The 26,046-nt window shown below is 42.2% G+C and overlaps 1 protein-coding gene across 1 annotated transcript in view; it reads left to right on the plus strand.

The window, feature by feature from the left end:
• The first annotated feature begins 572 nt into the window (after nt 1–572).
• Nucleotides 573–26,046, plus strand: part of ZNF385A (zinc finger protein 385A) — a 257,364-nt gene continuing 231,890 nt past the window's right edge. Inside the window, exon 1 of the mRNA XM_069758715.1 lies at nt 573–1,216. Coding sequence (XP_069614816.1) covers nt 1,207–1,216 — 10 coding nt within the window. The 5' untranslated portion in view covers nt 573–1,206. The remainder of the gene's footprint in view (nt 1,217–26,046) is intronic.

The following is a 26,046-nucleotide window of genomic DNA, read 5'->3' on the forward strand; positions in this document are numbered from 1 at the left end:
TTGGTATTTTTTGGGGTGTTCAAGATGTGGTTCTGAAACTTGTGGTTGATTGACTTAAATGAGGATGGGTCGGTCGGCCACGGGTTTCAGAGCCGCATCTTGAATATTTTAAAGAATATTGAAGTTCAAAGTCGGTCATTTTTGACCAACAGAACAGCAGGGTTAAAAAAAGATTGAAATACATTTAAAACTTTTTTTTCCCCCAAAATATTATAATATAACTCTATTAAAACGTATGTTTCTGCACGGGCGCAAACAAGGCTTATTCCGTATAGGAATTGACCTAGTTATTCTGTATTCACGCTGTAGCAAATAAGCGTGATTGACAGATTAGAAGCATGTGAACAGAAGACGATAGCAGAGTTTGCCACAATTTATGTATATCCAGTTAACTCCCTTAATGCTACAATGTAAAACATGCCATGAATTGAAAAGTTGTAAAAAAAAGAAGTGAACAAAAAGGGTTAAATCCATAGCTTCTGCTTGCCCCACCCTTACGTCCCCTTGGCGAAACGCTACCAATGGGAAGCAAGTCCAGGTGAGACAGAGCCCAACCCCTCACCTGGCACAGTGCAGAACAGAGCTGTGGGATAGCAGAGGTGCTACAGGGAGTGCATCTCCTCCAGTACTTTCTCTTCTCTATTTGCCCTGAATAAAGACAGAGGTGCTGGTGTGAACCCTTCTTGGAATTTGACCAGAGATATCCTCCATGTGCTGGAAGGGATGAGGAATTGGCTTCTGCAAGTGTCCAAAACTCTATGATCTGCCTTAGTTCTGCAGCTTCCTTCTTGGTCCTGCAGCTCAGTAATAGTTTACTAATAGGAAAAGCGCTGGAGTTTCTGAAATTTCTAAGAGACTATTCCATTCTCAGCATTGAACCTTAGCCTGCCCTGCCAGAACTGTTTTTTTAGGGCATCATCCTTCTCATTCTGACACTCACTAGAAATCCGCAAGCTTATTCTTGCTTATTCTGCTCCCCCCACCCTCCATCCAGGATCTCTTGTCGCACAATCTGTCAGAGCCCTAACATTTCCTCTCCTTTTTTCTGTGCTGGTAAAGGGCTTTTCCAATTTGCTGTCTAAAGAAGAGAGTGGACAGAGTGCTTCAGAAACCACTGAAAGAAAAGGGGCTGAGAAGCGAGCAGCCCCTCCTCGCAAGATCTTAGGAGAAGCATCCTGTGTTTGCCAGACCCTTCCGACTGAAGTCATGATTTTGGGTGAGTGAACATTTTCCACCTTTTTTAATTATTTTTATTATTGCTTTCTTTTCTCTCTTAAGCTGTTGCAGTTGTGAGCAGTAATGGAATCTATTGATTGTGTTGCCTCTGTCTGCATCACTTTACTAAGCTCCTTGCTCTATTCTGCTATGTTATTTTTATCTTCCCATTCACAGATTTACTGTAGCTCTCTTTGATCCTGCCTTTCGCTCATGTTCCTGTCTTTGACTCAATATTTCTATGCACCATCAGTGACTTCTATTTGTCCCCTGTTCATCTTTATTTGCCCCTCTCCAGCTGTGTGTATATTTGAGGAGAGGGGGTAGGTGGACCACTCTTACCCCTTACATCATATCCTACAGTTGGACGAATAACTTATTTGCTTTTTGAAATCTGTAAAAATTAATATTTAGTTAGTTACCCATAACTCGTTTCCCTTCATCTTTATTTCATCCTTTTGAATTTTGCAAATTATAGTTTTTTTTTAACACTGGTAAATAAAAACTTTAAAACTATTATTGAAGGGTTTCCAAATAACTGGCTTGTCATTGTTTTGAATTTTATTTTTTATCTCTGTCTTGATCATGGGTTGTCCACCTCAATCCATCACCTCCCCGTATCTTAGACCTCATAGAAAAACTTTTTGTGTGATAAACCACCATTGAGTAGTTTACAAATAATTACAACTAATTACTGGTTAACACTCCTTCCAGTCTCCTCTCAACTTCATGTCCCTTTCCCTAGAGTCTAAATGTGAGTATGAGGCCGATGTTTTTTGATACATCTCCTAGCGTGGGCAGAATAACTTTGTCTTTGGGCTGCTGTTTGGAGCAGACCAAGTCAGAATTTTGACTTCGACTGGCATTGTATCCCCTGTATTGTTTTACTAATTTGTACCCTATCTTAGATTTGGATGTTCTAATGTTTGGTCCATTCATTGGTCTTGTACACTTGCTTACCTAGTAACAATATATACGGTACATCCCTCAATGAGGTACTGGAAGTGATGTAAAATACTTGGTAAATGTCAAGATCTGTGTTTATTCTAATATGAAATATTAATCATTGCTGATTTCTGGCTAATAATCTGTATTTTGGCATAGTAGCATACATTATGCTGTGTTTTGCTAGCTGCCATATGTCGCATATTGGCTGGAAGGATTGACGTATAGTTAATGCTACTGAAACGTTAATGCGCTCCCTGTATAGAAAATCAGTATATTGTAGGTAGTGGAAGTGGGAATTTATAGACTATCAGCAGAAGGATAGGCTACTGTACATAAGGCTGATGACTGATACAAAACCACACAATCAAGACTGGGAGCTATTTTGACTTTCAAAATTCAGAATTCCAGACTTTTCCTCACTAACCTCCCACCATTTCTTCAGGGTTAGAAAATGTGAAAGTCGCCCAGTAGGCTCTGCGGTAACTTGGCTATCTAAGGGCTGTGATGCATATTGTTCACTGGGGAGTTAAAGCATTCATTCTAATGGACACAGCTGCACGTGTCCCTCCTCACCTTGGCTCAGCACCAATATTTTCAGCAGCTGCGCCTCTGTATCCCGCCTTGTAATTAAAAGAGACAAGGAGTCACTGTACCTGTTCCAGTCAGGACCTGAACAATGACAAAACTCCATTTCTCAAGACTTCATATTATAAACTTTTTTTTTGCCTTAATGAAGCCTCTGAGAGGATCAGACAATAAGATCAATCTCTTCATACAACTGCAAACCCTTCATATTCCACAGGCAGCAATGCTTAAAGGTGATATCTCAAAGCAAACATTTATCACCTATAAATACAGGAGGTCCCACTACTGGGGTACGCACTGTTCACTAGAACTGGGAAACTAAACTCCCAATATTGTGGAGACTATGGTGAAGTGGTGACGCATGTGCCTTGTCTCTGTTTTTAATGCTTATGTGACTCATGGCGCTAACAACATTATGTACTGCACTGTGGATAGGTGATCATTTTTTGACTGAGATGTGCACAAATCCAAATTTTCTAATATCTAATTAGGAAAATAACGATATCTGTAGAGTTGCGTTCCCAAAAGACCATCTCATTGAGAAGACCCATTTATCTAGACCATACCGGAGACTAATTTTGAGCTCTACCATATCTTATGTAAACTGGTATTCTGTGAAGGCGACCCCTTTAGAAGACTATTTTTCAATGCAACTTAATGTAGCAGTAGCAAAGAGGTTATGGTCAATCATGTCACAAAGTTGCCTCCAATATTTGCTTAGTTTCTGTTCCTTAGGGAGCCATGAAAAGGAAGGCAAAGTAGTAGAGTAATGGATGGTTATTGAAACGCAAAGCTCATTGACATTGCTTTCGTATTTTATTCTGCAAATGGCACGCTTGGTTTTCAAGGATCTAAAGCTTGGTATGAATAACTTCAATTAACTTTGTATCGATCATTCCCTACGTGCTCCTTTAGAAACCATTGTTTAATATAAACAATAGAAGCAAGAACTCACCGGCATAGAGCACAGCACAAACATACTCAGTGTGCGGGATAAAAGGATGTATAGAGTTGCTAGGGTATAAAATGTTCACATATAGATTATGCAAGGGGAGCTAATCTACGGCAAACCTGACACCCGAAGCTCTTAAAAGGCTTCAGTAGTCATATAAGAATCCATGAAGTGCAATATGAAACCACTTTAAAAATACAAAGATGAAAAATAATGGTAATCCATTCTTCCAGGTGGTAATACAGTCTGGGTAACCCTGTAATCATGTCAAGGAATGGTGGCCTCTAAAGAACCCAAGCAATGTCATTCTTATGCTCGTTTTGGTTTTTTTTCATAGAATTTTATATATCTACAAGTAATTACTCATAAATCCTGATTTGAAACGGACTTTTAAGCATTTTTTAAAATAATTCATCTGATTTGTCAACCCTGTGAAAGATCGTTCCCCTGTCATCTCTTTGTAAATTGTCCTCGGCGGAGGAGAAATTGTAGAGGCATGACTAACAGTCAGATATTGTTTACATCAAATTAGTGTCTACTTTATAGTTTCTGCATTAGCCGGCAGCAAATTGTCTTTATGATGGTGACCTATATGCAAAGAAATAATGTTAATGATACCATAGCTAGGAGTACATTTAAATCATTGTTACAATATAGTCCGAAAACCAAATAACCCAGAACCTATCCTGAAATTCTGGTTTATCTGGCAACTAAATTAATCACAGTTCAAGAAAAGTAGGACAGTTTCAGACCTGTTATCGTAGCTGCTGTTTGTTTTGGCTTCCTGAAAAAAGAACCACCATAAAAGAAGATGAGGGTAAAGAAGGAAGCATTTGGTTGTTTAACTTGACCAAAAACTTTGACATAACATTTAAAGATAAATATTACAACCTCAATCATGAGAGATTATGGCTCTGAACTCATCCCTGAGAAATGTAAAACAAAGAGAGATAACATGTAAAAATAGATTGGTTGATGCACTTCCTAAGGTTTTGGAAGTGCATTTAATCATTTGTACAAGTTTTACCTCTATTTTTACCTCTATCAGGGGCCATAATATGTAGGTTTGATGGAGTACATGAAGATTAAAGATGCCCATACACGTTAGATGACTGTCGGTTGAATGATGCTTCCGCCGATCGTTCGTCCGACAGCCATCTCAGCCGACTGTACCATACACAGAGAAGGAACAATATGATCGGCAGTCCGAAATCAGATATTTGCGATCAACATCTTCCTTAACCATCAGTTGGCCGACACCCCCATGCCCATTAAACCATAGTCCAAACCTGTCGATCTTGGCAGATTCTGACAAAATTAGTCTAATGTGTATGGGTTTTTTGTACTCTTGGACATTCCCATTGTCAGGAATATTAGCATAACCACAGGGTTATGGTGGATGTAATAGTTCAACAGTTGATGTCAGGGGAAAGAAGAATATGACCTACTCAATTTTAATATCAGATCTAACTCCCATTGCCCCTTTTCAAATTCAAGATTGTTGGACGAGTCGTTTGGGGGAGATGAAAGACACAGTTGTCACCAGAATGAGAAGCCAACAGCTTTCTAAGGCATATGGGGACTTTTATACTTACCGCATATTGTAAAAAAATCCACATACAGATATATAGTGGTGAGTTTCTGATTTATCACTATATTATAGGATATGAGCCTTATACATTGTGGCATTATATACTAAAAACAGCTTAATGACACATTCATCTACATCTATATAGTTTTCTATTTTAATCCTCTGCAGCAATAACACAGGTTTACAGTGGTCTTTTAAATGGTCAATGCCATGTTTAGCATGCTGGATAGTCTCTGGCAGTACTGGGACATCTGTTGGCCTCTGCCTCGAACTTTGGGCATATGGGCTGTCATTCTTCATTCCTACTCAAGATCCATAGCATTTAATGAGGTGATAATGAGTTTGTATGTACCAAGAGACAGATGTGTTTAGAAACACGCTCTCATCGGGATGTATGTTAATGTTTTTTCATTAACTCTGAGTCAGGAAGCATTGGTCAGACAGTGACTTTGCCTTCTGCATTCCTCTGTTCTAGGACTGACTGGTACCAAGGACAGGATTTATTTTCATAGCTGATTCTCTTTGAGTGGCATTATAAAGTATACCTGTATACTAAAGTTTTAAAGAATTTTAGTCATAGATATTTAAAATATAAAAGCTAATTATATTCATGCATTTTTCTGCATTTATTCCCCAGTCATGATCAAATCTTCTAAAACTTTAAAAGGGTCAAGGATTAAAAAAAATCTATGGCTCTAAGTTAGGATAGGCCATTAAAGGGTTGTTCTTACGTTCCCTTTGCAAGAGGGCATTGCTCCTCTGCTAATTAGCTTCCTGCTTGCCAGGGACCGTGCACTCTTGAAGACTGACAGTTTGGCATAGTCGCGCTGGTGGTCCTAACTGAGCACTCCCCCATGCTTTTATCAGAAGCAGCATTGCCCTTGCAGTAGGGGTGAAGTGCAGAGGAACTGAAGTTGGCTACAAACGCCAATCTGGTCAGCTTCTGAGCTCTACAAATATGCTATAACTGAGCCCACAAGTGGCCCACGTGCCTTATCTAGGTAACCAAACACTGAAACGGCAAGGTGGCTGGCAACTTAGTTCATGAACTGTACACTATAAAATTAAAAATCCATCTGTTAATAATGAAAACTTCACAAAATAAGGTTTATACTACTCATGAAGAAAAATGAAGGGTTAGTTTGATTAGAGCCCTCCTCCATCGTCGACCCATGCAGTCGCCATCCTTTTTATACCTATGTAACTGAATTATGTTAGTATCACATGGTTCTAAACATTGTATGAGATTTCATAAATACTCATTTCTTCTACAACCGAACTTAGTCTAGTATTCCAAAATGGATGGAAGTAGAACACTTCTTCCGTATAGTATTTACTGCACTTTACAACAGTCTTCATTCTGAACTGAGCAAGTGGAAACTTCGTGGAGATCATCAATCCCATAATTGAATCCCAAGGGCTACACATATACAGGTGGAGTGTCCCTACTATACACATTCCATCATAGTTCTAAACTTATCTATGTATTTTCTGCATTTTTTATCACTTTCAGTTAATTTTTATTTTTATCTCTATTCCGAAGAAAAGTTACATGAGGCTTTCAATGATGAGAACAGATTTTAGAGTGTTTGCACACATAACAATGCTTCTATAGAAAAAGGCTGGCAAGCGAGAGTCTATCAATGCCAGTGATAGAGAATAGGCCAGGACACACTCACAGGGGAAAAACAATACTTATAGCAGGTTTTCACACTAGCAATAAAAAATAAAGGCTTATTCTCCATAGTCAGCCAAGTAAAGCAATGCTCTCTGCAGAAGTCAAGTGCAGATGGGAAACGTTCAACTTCAGCCACACCTTGAGAGAAGATAATAAGGGCTTTTCCCTTTAGTTTGTAATTTTAGCAATTGCATAAGATTCTAAGTTTAAGAAGTAAACCTCCCAAGGTTGAAACCCTGTCTGTTTCTGAGTTACAAAATATAAAGAAAGGAAATATTTTCTTTATGTATGTGAAATTAGATGGTATTGCAGTGATGTCTAATGTATAGACATTACCTCAATTGTATATGCAAGGACAAATAGTTACAGCTACATATAAAGTAAACCTACCATAGCGCCAGAACAGCAAGTGTTCTCATTGTGTGACTTTATTATATTGTGCAGTGCAGCGGGGTTGGTGCAGTGTGACAGGCAGGCAGTGACCACAGGAAAATTCAAAAGAAAGTCTCTTTAATGTCCAACGTACTCACAAATGGAAAACAAATGGTATCCTCCGGATCGCAGCCAGGAATCAAGACAGTCCGAATCCGAGACCGGTTGCATTGGGCGACTGCACCACCATGCTACACTGAGGGGTGCCATGCCTTTTGGCTCCACTTGGCTCCGTGTTACATCACACAGGCTGAGCTTTGCAGAGCCACCTGCTCTGCAAGTTTGCAAACCAAGACTGACACACCCAACCCTTTGTTGCAGAGTTTTTTAAATTAAATCTGTGGCCATGGGACACTTGTAAGACCCGGCCTGGAGGGAGCAAACTGCCCAACTTCTGTCCTGTAGTTTGCTCCAATACTAAAACCCATGCCGGGTTTTCTTAAATCCTCCTTGGGCCAATAGCTTGTCTAAGATCATTTTGCACTGCAATCACAGCTATATCTGTGACTGCAATGCACTCCAGTGGTCTTAATACGCTTGTATGCGCATCCTGGGGTACACATAGTGACCCTTGCATATAACACTTGTCACTGCCTCACAATTGCTGCATATTGAAATTGAATTGTTCTAGCCTTGTACTGTAATAATCATTCCTGGTTAATACACTGCATTGTTCTACCATATGAAAAACTACAATAGGAAACACAAGAAGGCAAAGTGATAACCAATATCAATATGTGAAATGACATATTAATATATTATATTTATTATCATTTGCTTTATACATTATATATATATATATATATATATATATATATGTATATATATATATATATATGGTAGAACAATCAATCTGTATCTATCACTGCTGCTTTGATGCTGTGGGGCTCTATGTCAAAGTAATCAAACATACACAGGAGCTTGTATGTTCACCTCCAAGGTGTAACTTACAACTGTAAGAAGGCCCCACTTACCTTAATATGGTACTGTAACTTAAGCCCCTCCCCCCAAACAGGCATCCCTCCTAGTTCTGTATAACCCCCAAATCCCACCACAGGCAACCCCACCATTACACACCAACCCCAAAATCCCACTATGGTCATACCCCACCATTGCACCACCCCCAAAATTCCACAAAAGGCACCCCCAACATTCTCCCTAACACAAACCAACCATCTCCCCATCAGTCAACCAGTGCATCCACCCCATCAGCCAAACCCATCAATATCGGCGGATTTGGACGACATTAGTCTACTGTGTATGAGGGGCTTAAGTCTCTGCTAGATTTACCTATCAGTGGTTTATCTGCCTGAGGAGCAAATTAACTTGAAATTTGAAATCAAACTGTATGATCCTTATTTTTCCCTTATCTCCTGCCAGAGACATTGCACATATTACATGGTTGATCGATCTCTGGTGTCTCCCTTTATGGCAGAGAGACCTTCAGACGCCATCAGGCACCAGCCCCAGTTGCTTCTTCTACCTTTTCACTTCCATCAAAACCCTGTTATTCTGGTGCACTGGTTTTACCTTATTTTCGATCATTTTTCGCCCAGAAACATACATATAATAGGCCGAAGTGTAAAGATGCCAATTTCTGTTAGACCCAGGTTGACCAAATCCACCAATGATCTAAGATGTATGGGCAACCACACTGTCTCTTGATAGATTATATCAAAGAGAAGAAGTTTCAACCTTTGTTCTTGAGGAGATAAGCCAAAATCATTAAAAATGTCTGGTAGCGTCATGCTCTCCTCTTCTTCTTGAGTACAAATGCACACTCAACTGAATTGAGCTTGCATGAATACATGTGGGATGTTTAAAATGAATAACAGAAAACAGGGGAGTGATGCAGCTTGAGATCATGAGTAAGACCTTGGCCCCTTTCACACATCATTTTTTGTCATCAGTCGCAATCTGGATCCGGCGACTGATGCCACCGGATCTGTTTTTTTCTCATAGACTTGTATTAGCGACGGATTGTGATGGATTGTTTGTCCGGCAACCGGAGACGACGGACATAGTAACGTCTTTTGTCTACGTTGAAAAAACATACAGCAATGGATCCATAGCCATCTGACGTTTGCTAGAAAAGAAGCCTATGGCGCCGGATCCATCAAATGATGGAATCTGTTGACGGATTCTGTTTTTTTTAACTGAGCATGCTCCGATCCAATTAGCCAGATCTGCTAGTCGAATCCACCGAAAAAACGAATCCATCGCATCAGTTTTTCACAATTTGCGACCCATCCGTCGATCCGTCGAGCCAACGGATTGTGTCTAACGGCAAAAAACTGATGTGTGAAAGGGGCCTTAGTGTTGAGATGCATCGATCTCCTTCACTGGTGTGGCGGTGCTTGGTATGCATGTTGTTTTTTGCATATTTTAAAGGTTTAAAGGTTTAAATACAATTTTTTAGCCACCTCTACTTCCAGAGGGATCACTCCCCTGTTTTATGTTGTTCATTGTGGCTGCTCACCACGATCGATGCTGGGCGTTGGTGGCTTGGGGAAATCATTCAATACCAGAAAGCTGACTATCACCTTTTCTCTTTTAAAAGGAATAGGTATTCACTGAACCAGCATTCAGTTAAAGAGAACCTGTCACCCCGTTTTTTCAGATTGAGATATAAATACTGTTAAATAGGGCCTGCGCTGTGCGTTACTATAGTGTATGTAGTGTACCCTGATTCCCCACCTATGCTGAGAAATACATTACCAAAGTCGCCATTTTCGCCTGTCAATCAGGCTGGTCAGGTCGGGTGGGCGTGTTCACAGCGCTGTTTCTTCCTCAGCTTTACGTTGGTGGCGTAGTGGTGTGCGCATGTTGAAGTTACTAATCCACTGTGGGCACGTGAACAAGCAGCGCGCGATCTGCGCTGTCATCCCTTTCATCGGTGGGGGCGGCCATCTTCCTGGGGCCGCGCGTGCGCAGATAGAGTGCTCTGCTGCACGGGGCTTCAGGAAAATGGCCGCGGGATGCCGCGCGTGCGCAGAAAAGATCGCGGCGGCCATTTTCCCAAAGCTGAGTTTGCATCTCGGCTTTGGGAAAATGGCCGCCGCGATCTCTTCTGCGCACGCGCGGCATCCCGTGGCCATTTTCCTGAAGCCCCGTGCAGCAGAGCACTCTATCTGCGCACGCGCGGCCCCAGGAAGATGGCCGCCCCCACCGATGAAAGGGATGACAGCGCAGATCGCGCGCTGTGTCTTCACGTGCGCGCAGGGAATTCGGAACTTGGACATGCGCACACCACTACGCCACCAACGGAAAGCTGGGGAAGAAAAGAGCGATGTCACCACGCCCACCCGACCTGACCAGCCTGATTGACAGGCGAAAACGGCGACTTTGGTAATGTATTTCTCAGCATAGGTGGGGAATCAGGGTACACTACATACACTATAGTAACGCACAGCGCAGGCCCTATTTAACAGTATTTATATCTCAATCTGAAAAAACGGGGTGACAGGTTCCCTTCAACTGTTATTGAAAGTGTACAGCCAGAATAAATGTGCATGTTTGTGTTGATAAAATTAAGATCTCAGTTCCAAGTGGCCAGAGACTAGATAAAAAGATGACATTTTTGGTACATTGGCCCCAATACATAAAGACTCATGGTTTATACGCCAGTTTTAATGATGGGCATGCAGGAATCAGATGCTCCAAATTCATAAAGAGGTGCACGTCTCTTAATGAACTCGTCGTATCCTATCAATGGTGTGCGTCTCTCCAGAAGAGTTTCTCCATTGAGGTACTGGAGTACCATTTCTGGATTAAGAAAAGAAATGCCACCACTTCTCAATAATTATTATTAAAATTATAATTTGACGGGTGAACGTAGCCATTCCTCACCCCGACTCCTTCCATTTTAGCAGAGCCACCCGAACCTGGAATGAAAAACTAAAGGTCGCAAAACTGCTTCACAAAAACTTTTGCGACTTTTAACAAAGTGTTTTACATCAGATTTGTGGCATAAATGAATCTGGGCCATAGTCATTACTGAACCACCAATATTCTTAAGACAGTTATCATCCACCTTCCCCCACTACTCTTGACTTATCCTATAAAGAACATTATTCCATATTTAAAGATGCTGTCTCATCTGCTACAATAGACTCTAATGGTATAACTTCCCACCTCTGCTTGCTCTCTCATCTGCTGCAATAAACTGTAATGGTATAACTTCCCACCTCTGCTTGCTGTCTCATCTGCTGCAATAGACTCTAATGGTATAACTTCCCACCTCTGCTTGCTGTCTGCTGTCTGTCATCTGCTGCTTTACCATCTAGAAACATATTTTAAAGTGTCTGCTAATTCATTGGTATAATTAATTTGGTGCATTGTACTTAAAACTCACTGTTTGCATATCCATGACTGGGATCAGTGTAGATCTTATCTGGTGGAAGGTGTAAAAATAGATGTTGCCAGGCTGATTGTCTTTGATCATCTTAAAAAAAACCTGGTGTGCTGGCCCCAGCTGCCAAATTATCCTCACAAAGTTCCCACAATCCGTCTCTTCTGACCCAGCAGTCTGGACTATAAATTTAGAAACATCCTTAGGGGTGCACGCATGTGGGGGTGCACGCAAGCGTCCCAGAAGCAAAGCGTCACAAAGATAAGCGTCATGATACAGCAGTTATTCCATGGCAGTTAGTCAGGGTAGGAGTTAGGTAACCACACTCTGCTCTCCCTTCTAACCATGTGCTTTATTCCTATCCTCCTGTGTTCCCTTGCCATCCACATCCACCACAACATTCTCTCCTTCACACTCACAAATCCTCGCCAACTCATAGTAACATAGTAACATAGTTAGTAAGGCCGAAAAAAGACATTTGTCCATCCAGTTCAGCCTATATTCCATCATAATAAATACCCAGATCTACGTCCTTCTACAGAACCTAATAATTGTATGATACAATATTGTTCTGCTCCAGGAAGACATCCAGGCCTCTCTTGAACCCCTCGACTGAGTTCGCCATCACCACCTCCTCAGGCAAGCAATTCCAGATTCTCACTGCCCTAACAGTAAAGAATCCTCTTCTGTGTTGGTGGAAAAACCTTCTCTCCTCCAGACGCAAAGAATGCCCCCTTGTGCCCGTCACCTTCCTTGGTATAAACAGATCCTCAGCGAGATATTTGTATTGTCCCCTTATATACTTATACATGGTTATTAGATCGCCCCTCAGTCGTCTTTTTTCTAGACTAAATAATCCTAATTTCGCTAATCTATCTGGGTATTGTAGTTCTCCCATCCCCTTTATTAATTTTGTTGCCCTCCTTTGTACTCTCTCTAGTTCCATTATATCCTTCCTGAGCACCGGTGCCCAAAACTGGACACAGTACTCCATGTGCGGTCTAACTAGGGATTTGTACAGAGGCAGTATAATGCTCTCATCATGTGTATCCAGACCTCTTTTAATGCACCCCATGATCCTGTTTGCCTTGGCAGCTGCTGCCTGGCACTGGCTGCTCCAGGTAAGTTTATCATTAACTAGGATCCCCAAGTCCTTCTCCCTGTCAGATTTACCCAGTGGTTTCCCGTTCAGTGTGTAATGGTGATATTGATTCCCTCTTCCCATGTGTATAACCTTACATTTATCATTGTTAAACCTCATCTGCCACCTTTCAGCCCAAGTTTCCAACTTATCCAGATCCATCTGTAGCAGAATACTATCTTCTCTTGTATTAACTGCTTTACATAGTTTTGTATCATCTGCAAATATCGATATTTTACTGTGTAAACCTTCTACCAGATCATTAATGAATATGTTGAAGAGAACAGGTCCCAATACTGACCCCTGCGGTACCCCACTGGTCACAGCGACCCAGTTAGAGACTATACCATTTATAACCACCCTCTGCTTTCTATCACTAAGCCAGTTACTAACCCATTTACACACATTTTCCCCCAGACCAAGCATTCTCATTTTGTGTACCAACCTCTTGTGCGGCACGGTATCAAACGCTTTGGAAAAATCGAGATATACCATGTCCAATGACTCACCGTGGTCCAGCCTATAGCTTACCTCTTCATAAAAACTGATTAGATTGGTTTGACAGGAGCGATTTCTCATAAACCCATGCTGATATGGAGTTAAACAGTTATTCTCATTGAGATAATCCAGAATAACATCCCTCAGAAACCCTTCAAATATTTTACCAACAATAGAGGTTAGACTTACTGGCCTATAATTTCCAGGTTCACTTTTAGAGCCCTTTTTGAATATTGGCACCACATTTGCTATGCGCCAGTCCTGCGGAACAGACCCTGTCGCTATAGAGTCACTAAAAATAAGAAATAATGGTTTATCTATTACATTACTTAGTTCTCTTAGTACTCGTGGGTGTATGCCATCCGGACCCGGAGATTTATCTATTTTAATCTTATTTAGCCGGTTTCGCACCTCTTCTTGGGTCAGCACACTCCTACCTACCATTCAGTCAGAAATCTACATGCCATTAACCCTCATACACTTTCAGACTCCCTACACTCATCATTGTCCCCAATCTCTTCTTTTTCCTGTCCTGATCACTCTTAGAAACACCCTTGACCAAGTAGCTCCCCTCACCCTCAGAACCTCCAGACACAGAGTGAAACAGCCCTGGCTCACATCGCAAACCCGATTTCTCCAGCGATGCTCTAGTTGTGCTGAACGCTTAAGGAGGAAAACACGCACACCAGAAGACTTCATACACTTCAAATTTATGTTAAGGACCTATAACTCTGCCCTTCACCTCACCAAACAGATCTACTTCACCACCCTGATCTCCTCACTATCCAACAACCCCAAGAATCTTTTTGACACCTTTCACTCTCTCTTCAGGCCAAAAGCACAAGCCCATATCACAGACATTTGTGCTGATGACCTGGCCTCCCTTTTTATAGAGAAAATAGACAATATCCATCAGGAAATCCACTCCTAATCACCAAGTTCAGTGACTCCCATCCATCCCTGCATTTCCCCTGGCTCACTCTCCACATTCGATCCCACCACAGAAGAAAAAGTCTCCAGGCTCCTCTCCTCTTCTCGTCCAAATACATGCGCCACCGACCACATTCCCTCTCATCTCCTCCAGTCTCTCTCTCTCTCTCCAGTTGTCACTGCTCACCTAACTACAGTCTTTAATCTCTCCCTCTCCTCTGGCATTTTCCGCTCCTCCTTCAAACACTCTATCATTACTCCATTGCTAAAGAAACCCACCCTCGACCCATCCTGCACAAACAACTACAGACCAGTCTCCAATCTCCCCTTCATCTCTAAACTCTTGGACCACCTGATATACTCCCGCCTTACCCGTTACCTCTCCACTCACTCCCTCCTAGACCCTTCACAGTCCGGTTTCCGCCCCCTACATTCGACAGAAACTACACTCATCAAAGTGACCAATGACCTTCTGACAGCAAAACGTAACGGTGACCACTCTCCGCTCATTCTTCTCGACCTTTCTGCAGCTTTCGACACTGTTGACCACCCTCTCCTACTCTCTAGGCTCCATTCAATAGGCATTAAGGACACTGCTCTCTCCTGGTTCTCTTCCTATCTTTCTGACCACTACTTCAGTGTTCTGTTCTCTGGCTCCACTTCATCTCCTCTTTCTCTCACTGTCGGGGTACCTCAGGGCTCAGTCCTTGGCCCGCTTCTCTTCTCCCTCTACACAGCCCCAATTGGACAGACCATCAGCAGATTTGGCTTTCAGTACCATCTTTATGCTGATGACACACAACTATACATGTCATCCCCTGACCTTACCCCCGCTGTACTACAGAACACCACTGACTGTCTGTCTGCAGTCTCCAACATCATGTCGCTCTCTATCTGAAACTCAACCTCTCCAAAATTGAACTTCTTCTGCTCCAGCCATCTACTAACCTCCCTAAATCTGACATTTCCCTCTCCATGGGTGGCACCATAATAACACCCTGGCAGCAAGCATGCTGTCTGGGTGTTATGTTTGACTCCGATCTTTCCTTCACATCCCATATACAATCTCTTGCCTGCTCCTGCCGCTTACACCTAAAGAACATCTCTAGAATCCGCCCTTTTCTCACCATGGAAACAACAAAAACCTTCACTGTCGCCCTGATCCACTCCCGCCTGGACTACTGTAATGCTCTATTAATTGGCCTCCCCCTCAATTGACTTTCCCCTCTCCAGTCCATCCTTAATGCAGCAGCCAGGGTCGTCCATCTGGCTAATCGTTACTCGGATGCATCCGCTCTTCGCCAGTCGATACACTGGCTGCCAATTCATTACAGGATACAATTCAAAGTACTTGTTCTCACTCACAAAGCTCTCCACAGTGCGGCACCCGCTTACATCTCCTCCCTCATTGCTGTCTATCGGCCTAACCGATGGCTGCACTCTGCAAATGACTTTCGACTAACCTCTGCACTAATCCATACCTCCCACTCCCAACTCCAAGACTTCTCCCGTGCTGCGCCAATCCTCTGGAATGCTCTACCCCAAGAAATTAGGACCATCCACAACTTGCATAGTTTTAGGCGCTCCCTCAAAACACATTTGTTTAGAGCGGCCTATCACGTTCCCTAATCAAAGTCATTTTATGTTTGTGTGTGTAGCCCATTCACTATCCCAATCTATCCCCCACCCCCTGAAGATGGCTGGACCATCATTGTAAATACATCATTGTAAATACACACCTGTACTTTGTACCTCCCCCACCTCATTGTTGATTGTAAGCTCTCATGAGCAGGGTCGTCTTATTTCGCTTTAATTATTGTATTGTTAACGTTGTTATTTATGACTGTTTTGTTTGAAACTGTTAAACTATAAAGCGCTGCGGAATATGTTGGCGCTATATAAATAAAGATTATTATTATTATTATTATTATTAAAACTAAAAGCTATGTTAAAAAATGCCAGAATCAGTGAAACAAACTGACCTTTACTCTTCCAGGCTTAATAGCAATGAAATGAAATATTTAATGAAATCTATTAAATTTACAGAAGTTTAATGCCTCCATTGACGTTACAAGCAGGTGTGACTGAAGTTCTAGAAGTGATACATCTGCTCGGTATAGATGGTAACAATACTCACCTTGCAGACGAAATGCTGAATTTGGCCCCTGAGGGCTTTTCTCGGAAAGGAGGATTAATGTAAACTTCTATATTGTGACATAATCCTTTTAAGTTCTTTTAGGTTTTTTCCAATATGAAAGTGAGTGTTGTTTATATTCTTTTATGTTCTTTTCGCTTCTCGCCGAGGAATCATCCATCAATAGAAATGGATTTAAGAGCACTGGGAATACAGAAAAAAGAACTCATCATCACAAATACTCATTTCTCAGATTAAAATGTAGCTATTGCATACTTTAGTCCAAAATTGCAGTACATTAAAAGTGTTTTAGCTTGTAACAATGAGTGGACGGGTATTTCAACAGCCATCTGTAGTGGAACTGACACTTGTGAATGGGGATTTCAATACACTTGTAGTAATATTGATTTATTACTGCAATAATGCAATCTATGTACTCTATCATTGCCGTCCTTGTCTGCCAAGTCATCTTAGTGCTTCTATTCCGTTTTATTTACTCACTCTGGTATTAGATATCGGAATCACAGCAGTTGAAGCAAACAGTTTTGTCATGTTCGACCATCAGGAAACTTTTGGCATCATAGCAGGAAGCAAAGATGAAATTAACCATAAATTCTAATGGCTTAGATTGGTTTTATGGCTTTTATTTGGTAGAGTCAGGTGTTAATGGTTTTCTTTAGTGGTTGTAGCCTTTTATTCAGCTAAGTCTAGGTGCAGACAAGTATATTTTTTGCCATCCGAGAAAATCAGGTCAATTATGCTAGTGTGATTGTGGTCTGATCAGAGTGGTATCCGATTCTTTCAGATGAGGAGAAGATGGAGAAAAAAAATTCTCCGTCTTCTCCATTCTATCAGTCCATGGAAATCAAACTGCACTCATATGTCATCCGAGTGCAGTTCGATGTTTTGTCGAATCACACTCAGACTAATAATACAGTTGCCTGCATGAGCCCTAACAACTTTCTGTCCATATCCCCTTAGCTCAGCTGAGTCTTCATGTGTTTTGTATAGGAAGAGAAGATTAATAATTTCCATACATGTGAGGCCTCATTCAGAGGTGTAAAGACTGCCATTAGATTGCTGACGGCAGGCCGATCATTTGGCTGACCGCCGTCTCATTCGACTCTCCCATACATAGGAGCACTTGTTTGGCCGATCTCTCGTGTTCTTTGTGAGAAAGCCTCCAGCTGACATGTAAGCTGACAGCTAATCTCCAGGAAAACAACGCAATCGGCAGTCCAAAATCGGACATCTCTCCCTACCATCAATTGGCCGGGGTCTCCATACAGTAATCCCATTGGCCAAAACCGTCGATATCGGTGGGTTCAGATTACATTAGTCTAATGTGTATGAGGGCTTAAGACTCAGCGATATTTATGTGTCTGTGGTTTACCTGCCTGGGGAGCAAAATGAAGACCCTCAGATCTCATGTCAGGGAAGTCATTCACATTAGATGGTTGACCAAAATCGGTGAAATCGATTGTTGACCTCGACTTTCATCCGCAGTCACATGACACAGAGTCTAATTAAGGGATTTTAATAGTCAATGAGAGATTTAAGAAAAAAATAATTTTCTTTATCATAATTGAGGGCTAATTCTCTAATTCTTGATAACAACGAACTCATTTTTTAAAGATAAACTCATGCCTGTCCTTTCTGGCTTGATTATTGGGTGAAAACCATATTGGCCTCCAATCAGGAGCTGTGGTCCCACACGATCTACCAATGGGCCAAGTAATTATCATCAGCTACAAGCTAATCAATATATCATAGGAGGCACGAAAGCAATAAACTTGTTATTTCTTTATTATGGGTGACGGTATATAATTAGAGGGTTGTGTCCCATGATGTTCTGTGCCGCGTGTCACATTGCCCTATGCCAGTAGACCTTTCCTGTCCCACATTCTTTTCCTCACTTCCTCCCTTGCTTATCTTTGCAGCTAATTAAAAGGAAGCCCGTGGACACGACAGCCTTTACATGCAGCAATACAATGTAGGCTGACATTTTAGTGACGTGTAAATAATTGCTGTTTACGTAACATCCCTATTAGGGATGAATGTGCCAGTGAGCCATTTTTGGGGACTCGGTTGCCTTGAGCAGGAGGAAGAGGTCATTTAGGTTTGGTTAGTTGCGGCTTGTGGAGTGACAGATGTGTCCCTCGGGGCTGTGTGCTGACCACGCCAATGTCTCTACTTTATGCTTATCTGGCTTTATCATTGAAACTGTGTATAAGATTTCTCTGTTAAAGGGACGATGAATGCTTTGGTTCCACCCAAGACAATCAATAATTAAAAAAAATATTATATCCAGCAATCCATACTTCTTTTCGCCAATAAATTGTTTTTGCGGGTTGCTAGAGTCACTGGCCATGCATGATCAGAGTATTCGAGCACGCATTTGGGAGATTTGCATGTGAAATAAAATCTATATTTTTTAATGCACAATATTCAATCTTAAACGGAACCTGACAGGAAGATTTACCCCTTGGAGATATTCCAGCCCCCTTACACACTAGACTAATAAAACTCAAAACAGAAACAAAATGAACATATGTGGCAACACGAAGAAAATTAAAAGTGGCACACACCACATCCTGACATTAAAAGTCCTTTCATCCAAGTTACAGGACATCTGCGCGGTGTGCGGGAGAGGAGTGGACGACGGCCATTTTCACGCTTCCACAGTGCTTCCGCAGGTCCAGGACCACTTTTCATTTTCTTTGTCTTGCCATACAGTCTAAGATCAGGAGAGCACCACTGGTATTACTGTTACACTGCTCGACACATAGGGAGGTACACTTATTATGTGAGACTGGCTGGTGCCTGTGAAGCTATATTGGGTTTCTTATTTAAAATTAACATATACCTGCTGTAAGTAAAGATGTAAAAGCAATAATGTATGTAAATAAATAGGGTACTTAGTAAATAGCGTTTTTTTTAATCAAAAAAGGGTAAAAACCCTCCCTCCAGCATCCAGGTGTACCCAAAATTGGGATGGTCCTTAACTCTAATATTAAAACCTTACTGTGTGTCATAGTGACGTCAGTGTGAATAAGGGCCGAGCAGAACCGAAACCCGAACATGGACACACAGCAAATGGGAAGCTATATAAATGTAATGAGGCCACATACTTAGCTGCACTAAATCCAGAAATCTGAAACTAAACCGAAAAAAATTCACCGGAGTACAATTTGGCATTCATGCAAAATAGGAACATGCTCACATTGGCCATTTTACAAATACTGATTTAAAATACTGACCAAATACTCAATGTGTGCATGTGGCCTTAGGCTACGTTCCTATGATAAGTATTTGGTGAGCTTTTGATGTTGCAGGTTTTCTGCAGCATTTACGCCACTTTTAGTCAAATCAGGTTGCTTGTGTCTTTTTACATTCGGTTTTTGGTGCTGTAGTTTTTGCCTCTTTTTGGTATTTCTTGTTTAGAATAAAACTTCTTTGCTTTTGATTCTTCCTGTTTTTTTGGCTTAGATAAAACCTGACACTGTAGATACTGTCATGTGCAAATTACATGCATTTTTTAATGCATTTCTTTAGCGGAAAAGCACTAAAAACACAATTTATTCGCTTGCAGATTTTCCGCATTTAAGGCAATTTTAGGCCATGTTTACACAATCAGTATTTGGTCAGTATTTTACCTCAGTATTTGTAAGCCAAAACCAGGACTGGAACAATCAGAGGAAAAGTATAATGGAAAGACGTCACCACTTCTGTATTTATCACCCACTACTGATTTTGGCTTACACATACTGAGGTAAAAAAAAAAATGAATAAATACTGAACGAGTGACCTTGACCTTATGGGTAAAATTGTGACATAAAACTCGGCATACTTGCAAAAAAAATTGAAATGTTGCCCCAAAAATGTGCCACAGCTCAGTTTAGGCAGGGTATAAAAAAGCACAATGGACCTGAGATTTCTATAAATCCAATCTTCCTTGCAGGAACTGCGGTTTGTTTGTTTTCTTGCAATGAAATATGCAGCATCATCGAGGCCGGGCTGAACTGCGGTGACCTCACGACCGTGGGAAAAAGCCAGTGATGATGTCACCATTGGTGAATGATGCCTCGCTCTCAGCAGATCATTCACTAGTGGTTTTCACCAGGGACGGTCGCATCTTGGCACCATCCAGGTTGAAAACTATTTAGCCCCAGATATGGATTATAGCGTGGGACACAACGATGGACAGGTATGTTATATTGTTGGTTTATTATTTTACTTTTATTACAGGAGATCAAGGGCTTCGGGGAATTACCGTATATACTCGAGTATAAGCCGACCCAAGTATAAGCCGACCCCCCTAATTTTGCCACAAAAAACTGGGAAAACTTATTGACTCGAGTATAAGCCTAGGGTAGGAAATGCAGCAGCTACCAGTGAATTTCAAAAATAAAAATAGATGCGCCATACCGTTCATTATTGCCCCATAAGATGCTCCATATAAAGCTGTGCCACATATAATGCTCCATACTGTTCATTATTGCCCCATAGATGTGCCATATAAAGCTGTGCCATATAGTGCTCTGCACCGTTCATCATTGCCCCATAGATGTGCCATATAAAGCTGTGCCATATAGTGCTCTGCACCGTTCATTATTGCCCCATAGCTGTGCCATATAGTGCTCTGCGCCGTTCAGTATTGCCCCACAGCTGCCATATAGTGCTCTGCACCATTCATTATTGCCCCATAGCTGCCATATAGTGCTCTGCGCCGTTCAGTATTGCCCCATAGCTGCCATATAGTCCTCTGCGCCATTCATTATTGCCCCATAGCTGTGCCATATAGTGCTCTGCACCGTTCATTATTGCCCCATTGATGTGCCATAGAAAGCTGTGCCATTGCTGCTGCTGCAATAAAAAAAAACACATACTCACCTTTCTTGCTTGCAGCTCCCAGCGTCCGGTCCCGGCGTCTCTCCGCACTGACTGATCAGGCAGAGGGCGCCGCGCACACTATACGCGTCATCGCGCCCTCTGACCTGAACAGTCAGTGCGGAGAGACGCCGGGAAGATGGAGCGGCGCCGGGAAGATGGAGCGACGCCCGGCGTGTGGAATGCGGACAGGTGAATATTACATACTTACCTGCTCCCGGCGTCCCGCTCCCTCTGCCTGTCACACGGTCTTCGGTGCCGCAGCTTCTTCCTCTATCAGCGGTCACCGGCACCGCTGATTAGAGAAATGAATAGGCGGCTCCACCCCTATGGGAGGTGGAGCCGCGTATTCATTTCTCTAATGAGCGGTCCCACGTGACCGCTGAAGAGGAGAAGAACTGCAGCGCCGAAGACCATGTGACGGGCAGGGGGAGCGCCAGGACCGCCGGTACTAGGTGAGTATGCCTCAGCGCCCTCTCCCCCTCACCCGCCGACCCTGCCGCCCACCGTGACTCGAGTACAAGCCGGGCTGAAAATCTCGGCTTATACTCGAGTATATACGGTAGGTGTTGCAGTAAATATGGCTTAATTTAGAATATTAAAGGAGTCTGTGTCATTTTTTTCAAATAAAGAATTTTATTCTGGCTGTGTCTTTATTTAACATATAACTATAGAATTAGTAATGGACAGGTGTCTATAAGACACCTCTCCATTCCTAAGCCATGGGCTTTATGTCACCTGAAATTACAGAGGTGACATCAACCCCAAAAATATTAACTCCACTTGCCACCGCTAGAGGGCAAATGGGAAAAGCTGGGCAAATCGCCAAAAAAGGCGTATCTAATAAATGTACTTTTTTCTGGGCAGCTGCAGGCTGCTGTTTTAGGCTGGGGGATATATCAATGGACCCTTTCTAGTCTGAGAATAGCAGCCCTCAGCTGTGAGCTTTAGCAAGGCTGGTTGTCAAAAATGGGGGGACTCCACGCTATTTTAAAAAAAATTATTTAGTTAATTTTTTTTTTTTAAAACAGCGTGGGGACCCCTCTATTCTTGATAACCTACCTTGCAGAAGCTGACAGCTGAGGGTTGCAGCCCCCCAGCTGTGAGTTTTGCCTGGTTGGTTCAAGAAAATGGGGGGAACCCACGTCTAGTTTTTCATTCATTTATTTAGTTAGATCGCAGGTGGCGGCTGTTTAATACCCCGATTATCCGCTCCTGTTGTGGATGTTATTAGTGGCCGCTGGTGTCGGATGATGAGGGTAAGAGTTCCAAACGCCCCCATCTTAGGTCATCATTCGGACATCATTCTCCTCCGCTCGAGCCAATTTCCGGCAGAGCAGGAGAGAATGATGAGAGCAGGCTTCAGCACCAGCCGTCGGGGAACAGCACTTACTGTAGCGCTTCTTCCCCAGCGGCTGTCCGTGTGGTACTGATGCAACACATGGTTGCCACACATGTGCTGCAGATAGTACACACACGGACACAAGGACACATGGACACGGATATCTCTGGTATCGTTTTTCCCGGTACTGGAGATATCAGGACATGTGAAACCAGCCTATAGGGTAGGAGAAGCTTGGCAACCTCCATCATATTTTTAGCATTCACCAGAGTGTATAAGTCACAATATTTGTAGATAATTTCACGTGCTCGGGTGCTTCTACATTTACAGCATAAATAGAAGAAACTTTCCATATAGTCTTAGCAACAAAAAAAAATCTATCATTGTAAGTACATCTCCACTGCAGATTTATGTGTTTCCATGGAAATAGACTATAAATTTAGTGCGGACTATTACTGCAGGCATATTCAATGACCCCACATATGTTATGTTAGAAAATAATTTGTATTAAACCAATATTGTATTAGCAGCATGTTCTACTCTATAAATCAACTGAATATTTTGGATAGAGACTGAAACAGTACAATTATATCCACATGATGGTGCCAACAATTTACTAGTGCATTTTTTGTGGATCCACCCTGTATTATTTTCCTTTTGCTTGGACAAGCCATTCCATGGGGATTAATAAACAGAATGGATTGGCAACAATTGTGCAACTTAGGGTTCGCTCACATCTGTGTTTAAAGGGAACCTGTCAGCAGGGTTGTGCATAGTAACCTACACAGTGTCAGGTCGGAGCCGTTACACTGAATAAAATGATACCTTGGTTGATGGAATCCGTTGTTTCTTAATTTTTATTTTCAGTTTTGTGTTAATGAGATTCTCGTGCCCTAAGGTGGGGTTAGTGTATGTGGTGCTCTGCTTATATATTCATAATGCAGACTGCTGACAGGTCACTGATCCCTCACTGACCCACCCCCTATTTTGCATAATGAATATACTAATGTGTGAATGTGTGGATTTGAAAAACAAGCATGTCACTTAATCAAAATGGCAGCGCCTGCGCACTCTTATCGGTTAGTGCCTATTATCTTCCTGTGTTTCAAAGGCAAAAAAATCACCATCAATATGGCGCCATCAGGTTCGCCTGCTCATTAGCATGCATCGCGTTCCGATAGATACTACTGCACAAGTGCCGCCATCTGGCTCCTTGTTGCTGCAGCCGAAAAATTGTACACTACAACAAAACTGTGGCGCTTGCGCAGTCGCATCTCTCAGTACTGCACATGTGTCACCTCTGTTGCCATTTTGTTGTAGTGTAATTTTTTTTTCTACTTCAGCAACAAGGAGCCAGTGGAGGCACTTGCGCCATAGCATCTATCTCCTACCGAGAGATGCTACTGCGCAAGCGCCACTGCAGGCGCCATTTTGTTGTAGTGTAAATTTTTTTTTGGCTGCAGCAACAAGGAGCCGGCGGCGGTGCTTGGGCAGTAGCATCTTTTAGAACACGATAGATGCTAATGCTCAGGCGCACCAGACATATTGTTGGTGATTTTTTAAATTTGAAATAAAGGAAGATAATAGGCACTAACCGATAAGAGAAAGGCATCACCATTTCGATTACGTGACATGCTTTTTGTCAAATACACACATTAGTATATTCATTATGCAAACTAGGGGGCAGGTCAATGAGGGCTCAGTGACCTGTCAGCAGTCTGCATTATGAATATATAATCAGAGCACCACATACCCCAGCCCCGCCTTAGGGCACGAGAATCTCATTAACACAAAACTAAAAACAAAGATTAAGAAACAACCACAAGACTTTCATCAACCAAGGTATCATTTTATTCAGTATAACGGTGCTGACCTGACACTGTCTGTAGGTCGCGGAGCACAATCCTGCTGACAGGCTCCCTTTAAACTCGGCCAGTGCAATGTGAGAAAACCTTGCATTCCACTCATTACAATGTTATTCAATGAGGAATTGCTCATCCGCAAGTTTTTCCTGACCTGGAATTGGGGTGAGGAAAAATTTGCAGCACGCTGCATATGGCCACATAGAATGGCTGAGACTCACCAATCAAAGTCAATGGGTGCGAGAAAAAAAATTGCACGCCACACAGACCATGCGTGTGCCATGCGATTTTTACATACCCATCTCATATGAAATCCGTCATTTCATCAGCCACGTACAGTAAGTTCACAGCCTGAACCATCATAAGAGACGGTTATCATCGGCTATGAACTCCGGTCACCTTCCTCACGCTCGGCTCAGGGTCACTTGGATGCCAGGTGGAATGGGCACATTTTATGTCAGCTCTTAGCAATGCATCCAGATGTAGCTGATTTTGGCTAGTCACGGCAAATATGAATTATTGGCGGACAGAGGAGGATTTTTTTTATTTTTCTTTGGATATTAATATATGGGCGATAGAGGGTTGGGAGCTTTTTGTTCAAACTAAGGACTTTGCTCTGTGTCTGTGTGTTTTTAACATAAGCTGGCGGGGTTAGTAATGGGGGTGTCTGATAGACGCCTCTCTGTTACTAGCACCTGAGCTTAATGTCAGCTGACATTACAAAGCTTACATCAACCCTATTGTTATTAGTCCACTTGCCACCTCACCAGGTCAAGTGGGAAAAGCCAAGGCTAGGCACCAAATTGGCGCATCTTATGGATGCGCCATTTCTGAGGCGGCTGAGGGCTGATGTTCTTAGTCTGGGAGGGGACAATATTCATGGCCCCTTCTGAGGCTATTAATATCAGCCTGCAGCTGTCTGACTAGCCTTAGCTGGTTATTAAAAATAGGGTAGACCCCACATCAAGTCAAGTAGACAGATGTAAACTAATATTAATAGCCTCGGAAGCTCCATGTTTATTAGCCCCTTCCCAGACTATAAACATCAGCCCCTATATGTTAGCTTTCCCTCAGCTGGTTAAGAAAAATAAGGGGGACCCCATTCAATTTTTTTCTCTTATTCATTAGCTAAATACATGTACTGTAAGCTGTACTGCACTGATTCTAAATATCAATGACTATCTATCAATCTTTTTATATAACATTACATAGTTACATAGTTACATAGTTATTAAGGTTGAAGGAAGACTATATGTCCATCTAGTTCAACCCATAGCCTAACCTAACATGTTGATCCAGAGGAAGGCAAAAAACCCCATGTGCAAAGAGTAAGCTCCACATTGGGGAAAAAAATTCCTTCCCGACTCCACATACGGCAATCAGACTAGTTCCCTGGATCAACGCCCTATCAAGGAATCTAGTATATATACCCTGTAACATTATACTTTTCCAGAAAGGTATCCAGTCCCCTCTTAAATTTAAGTAATGAATCACTCA

The sequence above is a fragment of the Ranitomeya imitator genome, chromosome 3, assembly GCF_032444005.1.
Source record: "Ranitomeya imitator isolate aRanImi1 chromosome 3, aRanImi1.pri, whole genome shotgun sequence".
NCBI classification, from domain to species: domain Eukaryota; kingdom Metazoa; phylum Chordata; class Amphibia; order Anura; family Dendrobatidae; genus Ranitomeya; species Ranitomeya imitator.